The sequence below is a fragment of the Diplotaxodon limnothrissa genome, linkage group LG10, assembly GCF_057381915.1.
Source record: "Diplotaxodon limnothrissa isolate DT_005_m linkage group LG10, D_limnothrissa_male_GT1.1, whole genome shotgun sequence".
Taxonomy (NCBI): Eukaryota; Metazoa; Chordata; class Actinopteri; order Cichliformes; family Cichlidae; genus Diplotaxodon; species Diplotaxodon limnothrissa.
The window spans coordinates 27042571-27052432 of NC_140605.1; the positions used below are offsets into that span (position 1 = coordinate 27042571).

The 9862-nt window shown below is 40.7% G+C and overlaps 1 protein-coding gene across 1 annotated transcript; it reads left to right on the forward strand.

Moving 5' to 3' along the window:
* The first annotated feature begins 1395 nt into the window (after window positions 1-1395).
* Window positions 1396-7354, forward strand: LOC146624591 (G protein-activated inward rectifier potassium channel 2-like). Its single transcript, XM_085364025.1, has 2 exons — window positions 1396-2290; window positions 7002-7354. The coding sequence occupies exons 1-2, from the start codon at window positions 1396-1398 to the stop codon at window positions 7352-7354; spliced, it is 1248 nt and encodes a 415-aa protein (XP_085220151.1).
* The last annotated feature ends 2508 nt before the right edge of the window (window positions 7355-9862 follow it).

The following is a 9862-nucleotide window of genomic DNA, read 5'->3' on the forward strand; positions in this document are numbered from 1 at the left end:
CGACTTGCATTCATTTAATTTGTTGTTAGTTTCTTTGTGGGCAGAGGTCAACGGAAATACGATCAGGAACGCTAATTTCCACACACAAATGGTTTCATTGTTATTGCAGATGGCGCCGTGGAATTAAATTTAAATTGCTAATCTAACCAAAGCAGTAAAAAGTATGAATTCAGCACTGATGTACGCACAGCAGTGAAAGCCATTTAACGTTGGGAATAACAATATACTATTGCTTAGTTGTAATTGTTTTCCATAATGAATCTGAGCTGAGTGACGTGTTTTCCAAAGCTACTTCTGAATCGTATTGTTCGGGTGGCATTTTCATTAAAAGCCCCACTCTTGACAGTGTGGATAATTCATGTCCAAATGAAAAAAATAATTAACCCTCTGTGCCAACCAAGCCAGAGGAGCTTTCTTCTTTTTACCATAATTCTTCGATTGTTTATGCTTTCAAACTAATTCAGACATCTCCGTGAAAATAGCCCACCACTGCTCCACGTCAAGTACAATTTGTTATGGTGATGATGTTGTTTTGGGCGAGTCGTAGCAGCTCCAGGAAACTGAAGGGGGGAAGGGTTGAACAACTGGAGATGGCTGATTGGTGAAAAACCCAGTGTGAAAAAATGACTTGTGCAGGCTCATATTATCTTGTTTTCACCGTAATTAGACAGATCTAATATATTTAAAATTTAAGTTCCAATTACAAACGTAAACAACTGTAAAATATTTGTTATTTTATATGTGTGTTTTCTGAAAAGAAAAAACAAATACATCTCAAATTATTTATGCTCAAAATGCTGACTTTAAGTAATTTGTTTACATGTAAATTTCCTGCGTGATTTTGTTACACTTACACTGTGAAACATTGAAGTTAATGCAACCTGGTCAAATAAATTTCTTGATTGGAATGCATTCAGTTTATAACCAGCATATTTTCCTTAATTAATGATTGTTTGGAAAAAAAATAAACATTTGATTTGATATATTTTAGTTTATGTAGCTGTAGACTAATGACATGTGATTGACAAGTTGTTAGCCATCCAGACCATCTAGACCATCCAGTCTGAGCATGTGGTTTGATAGTCATAGTTGCAGTTCACTTATCACATGTGGTTACAAAACACCAAGGTGGTATGCTCTTTTACGCTCCAAATGTGGATTTGTTTTTATACTTCCTTGTCTGTCAAATATTATTCTCTAAAACACCACACTGCATCTAAAGTAAAATAACGCCAAATGAGGTACCCATCGTATTGATTGTATTGAAATATTAATAAGTTAGATCCTGAACAACCGTCTAGATGTGTCACCATCATCTTAGAGTTCCTGCACTTGCTAACTCATGATCACTGCTGTGTTCTTCCTCTTGCAGGCTTGAATCCACCGAGAAACCCCATGGAGCAGGATGTGGAGAGCCCAATAATCAGAAAGCCCAAGTTGCCAAAGCAGGCCAGAGAGGACCTGCCTAAACACCTGGCAGAAATCGACCGGGTGAAAAAGATTCAGCGGTATGTCCAGAAAGATGGGAAGTGCAACGTCCATCACGGAAACGTCCGAGAGACATACCGCTATCTGACAGACATTTTTACCACACTGGTAGATCTCAAGTGGAGGTTTAACCTCTTCATCTTTGTGTTGGTGTACACGGTGACATGGCTCTTCTTTGGCTTCATGTGGTGGCTTATTGCCTACCTCCGGGGTGATCTGGACCATATAGCAGACAACCAGTGGACTCCGTGTGTCAATAACCTCAACGGGTTTGTATCAGCGTTTCTGTTCTCCATTGAAACAGAGACCACCATTGGTTATGGATACAGAGTGATCACGGACAAATGCCCCGAGGGAATAGTGCTGCTTTTAGTTCAGTCAGTGCTGGGATCTATCGTGAATGCCTTCATGGTGGGTTGCATGTTTGTTAAGATCTCACAGCCCAAGAAACGGGCTGAGACACTAGTGTTTTCCACCAATGCGGTCATCTCCATGAGAGATGGTCGGCTGTGCCTGATGTTCAGAGTTGGAGACCTCCGAAACTCGCACATCGTCGAGGCTTCAATCAGGGCCAAGCTTATCAAGTCTAAGCAGACCAAGGAGGGGGAGTTCATCCCTTTGAACCAGACAGATATAAACGTGGGTTACAACACAGGAGATGACAGGCTCTTCCTGGTATCGCCACTCATCATCTGCCATGAGATCAATCAAAACAGCCCCTTCTGGGATATCTCACAGGCCCACCTGTCCAAGGAGGAGCTGGAAATTGTTGTGATCCTCGAGGGGATGGTGGAGGCCACAGGTGAGTCATCAGATTCAAAATCTCAGAGGTTAAGGTGTACAGTAATTGCTGTTTATTGGATCTAATGTCACACAATGACTTTCTAATGCTTTATTTATTGCAGAGAACTGCTTCACCATATCTCTGGAGTAGTGCTCAGTTAATTTTGTAATTTTAACAAAATGATTACAAACATGTTTTCAGTGCTCAGCCTGACCAATGCCACCAGCTGTGCTGGATTTCAGTATGTATGTTTGAATAATAATTGTTAAAATACTTAAATCTGCCGTTAGAATTTCAGCTTTTTTCTGATAATAGTGAACTGGCTGCCATTACGCTGGATCTGCCATTAAAGGCACATCTTGAGAGAACACCAGTGTATCTGGCCACAACTTCTCATATATCTCAGAATGTTATCAAAAAAACATCTCTTCAAGTTTATTTGGATTTACTGTATTGTTGCTGGATTTGTAATACATAGAAGGCAGTGGACTTCAGTACAAAAGCTCACCTGTAGTCAGAGCTTGCTGACCTACAATGAACCACATCTTACCTTAAGACACTGGAGGGGAATCAAATACTGCTTTGCACTCTGCAGCTTTAATGCACTACAATGTCCTTTGAAATACATTCATTTTTAAGTCACTGTAACATTTTTAAGTTTCACTGACTCTTCTTCTGGCACAACCGTAAGGAATCTTATTTTGAAGGGATTTCCACTGAAAGTTGGTGCACACGTCTCCCACAGGGTCAATCTGGGAACCCATCAGTAAGCCTGACGACAGCCTCAGATAATTTTAGGGTGGCAGGAGATAACTGGGACAAGACTTCCTGTTCCACATGCCACTTGTCATTTACTAATGCGGATAACTCTTTTATAAAGCCAGTAAAATGCTAAAGAGTAGACAGGGGATAGAAAGTGGTTTCAAGATCGCTTTTCAGAGGTATTTAGCCATCTTTTGGTCTCCATGTGGTCTGCTTTTATGTGGTGCACAAAAATTAGTTTTTGCAACATTGTTTAAGGTTTAATTAACCTCATCACACCACATATGCAAACAGGAGGTGCAACACAATTTTGTATATGTCCAGCATTAGTGTTTTTTCTCATATTATATCAGAGCAGTATGTGTCACGTGATAAAGCAAGTGTGTAAGTTCATCCCTGAATGTGTGCATAGTATTTCCACGTTAAGCTTAACAACTGATATATTAAGCCACAGCTGGACTGGCCATCGAGTTCCATATTGAGGTGAAAAGGAAGCGATTTGTCCCGTACTTCAGCTAGAATTAAAAAATAGACACAAAGCTGGAGTTATTCTGTCTTTGCTGCGCAGTTGCATCTACTTCTCTCATTCACTCCCCCTTCCTCTCCTGTTATTACTTCAAACATGAAACTGATCAATGATCAGCTGATCGGCTTTTCTGCCGCAAGTCCCGTCTGTCTTGATTGTTTATCGCCCACTTTGCGCTAGAAAGAGGAAACCAGCGGATAAACAACACCAGCACGTTTAAGCGTGATAAGCTGTTGTTAGAATGTATTTAATATTACTTTCTAGTATAAGCTGAGGTTTGCTGGAGCCACAGCTGTAAAAGCTGCTGGTCATGATATCCGTTTGGATATGTAGCGAGAGTGAAACATGAAGATGAAACCAGGAGATGTCCTTACTGAACGGGTGAGTTAAAGGAAAGTTATGAACTGTTTCCGAGAGACAAATAACACCAGGATCCTTTTTTACGTAGCTGACGGCTGGTAACTGTGCAGGGGCGGGTCTAGCAAAGTTTTGCCAGAGGGGCCAGGTTGGGCATTAACAGGGAAAGGGGGGCACAAAGAAATACTTTTCTTTGTTATGTCATTTAAAAACTTTGAATAAATAATTATCTGAATCTTACAACAAAAGTGGTCATCTGATTAAATGTATAGAAATCCATTATTGTATATAGTAAGTAATAAGTCTAATATATACCCTAGTAAGATATAGTACTTTTTCCTTTGGGAAGGTACCATCTGTGCAGTCTGCAATTCTGTTGAAGAAAGATGTTGAATCTATTTAATTATTGTAGAAAAAGAATTGATTTCTGTGCATTTGTCTTACACTTGCATTAAATTAAAGTTGATTACATCGATTAAGCATCATGAGGTGGAGGGCGGGGGGTGGTTCCCTAATATTTTTGCTGGGAGTTGGCAACCCTATTAGATAGGTTGCTTAATATTTCCACTAAGTACTCTTTAAAATACCAGAATAGGGGGGATGGTGTAGGTTTAAAGTTATTATTTTATAGTTCAGTGTTGCTGAACTATAAAATGTTTTGGGTGCAGTGTTTTTTTTGCATACAGGAATGACAGAATAGCTTCAGTCTCTTGTTTTTTAAAACTTGATTATGAACTTTTACAAAATGCAGCAAGATATTTATTAAAAAAAAACAGTTTTATTGATTACAAAATATCGGATTCATCTCGGTATCGGCAGATATCCAAACTTATGATATCGGAATTGGTATCGGACATTAAAAAGTGGTATCGTGCCACCTCTACTTTAAAATGTGTCCCAATTTTCCTTTCAGTCATGCCGCAGCAGTCAACACAATTGATGTAGCTCTTTTTAATTACGCTATGTTTTCAATTCAGACACACATCATCATCGTCTATCTTAAAGAAGGCCCCCGGGATGAGGAAACGCTAACAGAGATGTATATAAAGACAGATGTAAAGCGTTAGAGTTAGATTTAAAAAGATGAGGGCCTGTGCAGAGCACAGCTGCACAGCCGAGAGCAGGATGACCAAAACATCTGGATGGGCAGTAGGAGACGTGAGGGAGATACCAACGATTTGCGTCACCATCCCAAAAATCACTCGATTTTCACATCATCATGTTAGATGAGATGGTTGCTGAAATGCCTGAATTCTGAACTGGTATTCGATCATTTGTCTCACTCTCAGACTCAATGAAACAAAAAGAACCAATTACATAATCGTTGCGTGACGTGTTTTGAAACAGCTGCTGGAGGCTCACTGAGGACTCTGTTTCCTGCAGACAGCTGAGCCAAAGAGCTCACTGATGAATATGAAAACACAAGTAAACGCTGCTGGAAAGTGATTAGGACCCACTCCTGGTTACAGTTAACTAACCATAGAGGAAGTGTGTTTAAATCACCTGCAGTAACGATGCTGTAAAGATTACAACAACACGCCTGTACATCCAGGGGAACGTTGAGGGATAAGCCTCATTTAAATCCAACTCTACCTGCTAGTACCATCGTTAGCACAGCTCAAGCAGGAGAAAATAAATGCCACCAATGCCCATTTTTCAGAAATCATTCTTCTGCCCAACAAAGCGGGAAACTGGAATATGCTGTCACTTCTTGCTTCGATTTTTCAAAGATAGGTGCAAATGTAAGGTGAAAGGGACAGGAGCTTTGAAAATAACAGAAAGTTAGTTACTGTAGTTGTAATGCAGAGGGAATTATAGCACTTAAAATGCACTTGATCGCAGCAATTCAAAGGGAAGCAAATGGGTTGTTTGTGGAAGATAAAATGTGTGAGCAGCATCTGGCAGATGGGGATGGTGACGCAGGGTGATGACAGGAGCCTCAGGGAGGCTTCAGGATAAATCTACTATTGCTTCTGAGCTGTGAAGACCCCCACGGGACCCTGGGAGTGATGACAGTGGACAGAGGGAGGGAAGGGAAAAAAATCACACCTTTTCCCTGAGTAATTTACACTTTCCGAGGATATCATTATTCCTGCTGTTTATCGCAAATAACCTGCCATAAATCTGCTGAGTGTTTATAGAAAAAAGATGCTCCTTATAGCTGCCGACGTTGCCTGAGAACTGTCACATTTTTTAAATCTGTCTAAATAATCCAGTTATTTGTGATAGTTGCTGTTACAGCAAACTAAATGGTGCCAATTTGTAAAACTGTAAAACAAAACAACAACAAAAAAACCATATATATATATAAATCTACTTGGTTAACCTCTATAAGAGCAAGTGTTCTGGCAGTTTACTGGTGTGAAACATCCAGATCTTTTCAGGAGTGACCATACCAGCAGATTCACCCAAGGTCAGACGATGCAGTGCTCAGAGAAACTGCAAAAACCCCAAGAGCTCCATCTTGGCCTCTACAGGTCTCAGTCAGCACGTTCAGTGTTAAAGTTCGTGACAGTACGATTGGGAAAAACTGAACAACAAATAGCTGGTTTGGATGGGTTACCAGGAGGAACCCTCTTCTCTCTAAAAGAACATGGCAGCACAGCTTAGGTTTGCAAAACCGCAACTGAACAGCCCTTTGGACAGATGACACCACATGTCAGCACAAACACTCAAACCAAATATGAAGCATGGTGGTGGAGGGATGATTAAGGTCACTGCGTCTGTATAAATATTCTAGAACAACCTGTCCAACAGCTAAAAATTGGCAGGAATTGGGTCGTACAAAAGGACAATGACACCAGTCCATACGCTCTATACCTCGTACTGACAGTTCTCTGATGGGGTGTGCTATTTAAGCTGCTTTAGCGTACATAAAGTTGATGCTGCCTCTGCAAGCTGCTTTGCAACCCACCTCCACCAATGCGTTTAATGCTAGATTTTCTGTGTCTGTTGCTGCTCTTTGGAGCCTTACAGCCAAAGATAAATTACTGCAATAGACTAGGACTCCCATTTTGGCTAAAGATTGCTAAGACTACACGAGTCCCACAGTTTCTAATGGTTTTCTTTGTTTTGTCTCTCCAGGTATGACCTGCCAGGCAAGGAGCTCCTACGTCAGCAGTGAGATCAAGTGGGGCTACCGCTTCACGCCCGTCCTGACGCTGGAGGACGGCTTCTACGAGGTGGACTACAACAGCTTCCACGACATCTACGAAACTGACACACCCACCTGCAGTGCCAAAGAGCTCGCTGATATGGCCAACCGCGCCCGCTTGCCCCTAACTTGGTCGCTGGCTAGCAAGCTGAGCCAGCAGGGGCTGCCAGAGTCTGAACAGGAGGGTCAGGAGACCAAAACCAACCTGGACGAGCAGGGGAAGAGTGAGAAGACCGAGAGGAACGGGGACATTGCCAATTTAGAGAGTGAGTCCAAAGTGTAGCGAGCGTGGCAAGAGGCAAGCGTGAAGTCGAAACGAGATTAATGGACTGTACTGTTGGTCTCCCGCCGAGGAAGGCCACCCATTGAGGACCAATGAGCACAGTAGACCAAGTACCCCTGCACCACGAACTGCTTTTTTCTCAGTGATTTACATTTACCCCAAAAACGAGAAAACACGTAGACATGTGGCCCACCGCTGGAGTGAAAACCCCCTGCGGCAAGTGCATGTTTCAAATATAATGTGATGTCCTCCTGACAAGATTCCTATTATTTTTTCTATTAAGATATTCCTAGGGGCATTTGCTAAGTATTTTTGTATATATTACAAAATGTTTTAAATTCTTTGTTTTGTTGCAGTATTTGACACATGTTTGATACTACTTCCTTTAGGTTAGTTCTGTATATATTCTCTGCCTTACTGTATGTATAAAGCTTTCATTATTTGTTTTTCAGGAATATATAAGCATGTATAAACATTAACTGCAGTTGATTTATCTTGTATTCTGTATATACTGTATGATGATATTATTATTATTATTATTATTATTATTATTGTTATAAGGAACACATACAGTTCAATGGATGCAAACTCTAGTTTAAACCAATGAAAGATTCTTCCCCAATGATAAGTGTTCGTTTAAAGTAGTACGACACGAAGCCATGACTTGCTGTTTACAGCTAACTGACTTCAGACAATGGCCCTTTAAAAACTGCATTTTGTCACTTTTGCACACTGGAGTCTTCTGATGAAGGTTAGTGACTGTTTGAGTCTCCAGAAATAACTCACCTGTCACCTAAAAGTATCAATAAATAAACAGTAAGTTGCTTATTATGAACTTGGTGAGATGTTGTTTTTGTAACACTTTTACTCAAATCCAGAATCTACTGACGTACTTTCAGGACACCTTTTTGTTTTTTGTCTGCTTTTCCTATAAGTTTACGAATTCTGAAATTTGCACTTAAAATTGCATACAGTGGTCCCTCGCTATCCGGTTGTTCAGTGATGACGCCACGAATCCTACTTCCGGGTCTAAAGTAGTCTGCGTTTAATATGGCTTTTGTGTTGTTAACATGTTTAATGTTATGTATTTTCTTCTATTTGATCTCAAAAAGCTCCTAAAACAGTCAGTGATCACTGTTGACCTCCCTCGGCTTTTATTACCGCTAATCATTTATTTAAGCTCAGTTTTTAAAACCTTAGGATGTAACTACAGCCCAGCCCATGCAGCAGTATATGAATGACTAACCTCGTATTGTGGATGGATTATCTCAGTTGTTCTCCTGGCTGAAGTTTGGTCCTTTTACAGCATCCTGCCATGCGATTACATTTGTTCCTGACCACCGAGAACACTCACGGTAACTTTTATCGAGTGGAGAAAAAAAAGTTAGCTTGTTTATATTATGCTAACATAGCTGTGTCGCTAGCGGTCACGTAGCACATCATTATATTCCAGCTAGCCCAACTTCAGTAACCCTACTGTACAAACGTCACTGCTGTTTAGTTTTCTGTCTTCATTTATGCTGGAAGTGATAACAGAGCTGTACGTTTTAATTTGTTTCCAAAACCCCGCAGTCAGGACATGCTATATTGTATTTAGATAGAAGCTAGCGAGCTAACTCCCTGCTAACTTCTAACTCCGTTAAATGTCATAAATTCCGTTTTCATGGATGCCTGGATGTTAAACTCAATTGTTACACCTGGTAGAGCAGAACGCTGATCATTTTATTAAAGATGAAAGACTTTAGACAGTTTTTCAACTCTCAGTAATGCCATAGTGATCGTTTGATATATGGACGTACAGCGGAGTTTAGGTCCAGACACGGCTAGTGACGTCAGACTTAACGACCGGATAACGCGCCTTGCTGATTTTTATTGTGCAATTTTGCTTGATTTCTTTTTTTTTTTCCACAGCGCATCGTGTTCTGCGTCCTGATTGCCTGTAGCCCATTGTCCAATCTCCTCCATGCAGTGTCTCCTGTACGGTACAGAATGCGTTCAGCTTGTCAAATTTATATAAATCTTCGATCGCTAGCAGTGTGACTCTGAAGTGCTGTACTGTATGTTTGTAAGGTTAATCTTTGTTAGTTTGTAACTTGACAGAAGATGAAATATGAATGTCCCTGTCACAGCACTTCAAACGTGTGTAAACAGTACATCAAAATTAGTTGATTTTAGTACTTTCAGGCTTTTAAATCTGAGATCAAACTGGCAAAAGTAGAGGCTGGAGTCTTTTGTGCAAAAGTTAGCAAGCAACACAGTGGCAGGTGTAACTCGCTGCCCAGGTGTTTCCTTTTGAATCAGTTCTTCACAGCAGGTGAGAGCAGTGGGCGTCCAGCCTTCATTTCATTATTTCACATCTTTTCATCTTGCATCAGTTGGAGCCAGAAGGCTGCATGAAGACCAAAGAGCTGAACATGACAGAAAAACAACTTATCTGTAAGAAGAGGAAACAAAAAGTAAAGGATTGACATCAAGCTCAGAAAACAGAAAAGAAACTAGTGATGGACT

Excerpts from the sequence above, each read along its gene's own strand:
- LOC146624591 (XM_085364025.1), top strand. The coding sequence starts at position 1,396 with ATGGAGCAGGATGTGGAGAGCCCAATAATCAGAAAGCCCAAGTTGCCA. Across the intron at positions 2,291-7,001 it reads GGGGATGGTGGAGGCCACAG|GTATGACCTGCCAGGCAAGG; the intron begins GTGAGTCATCAG and ends TTGTCTCTCCAG.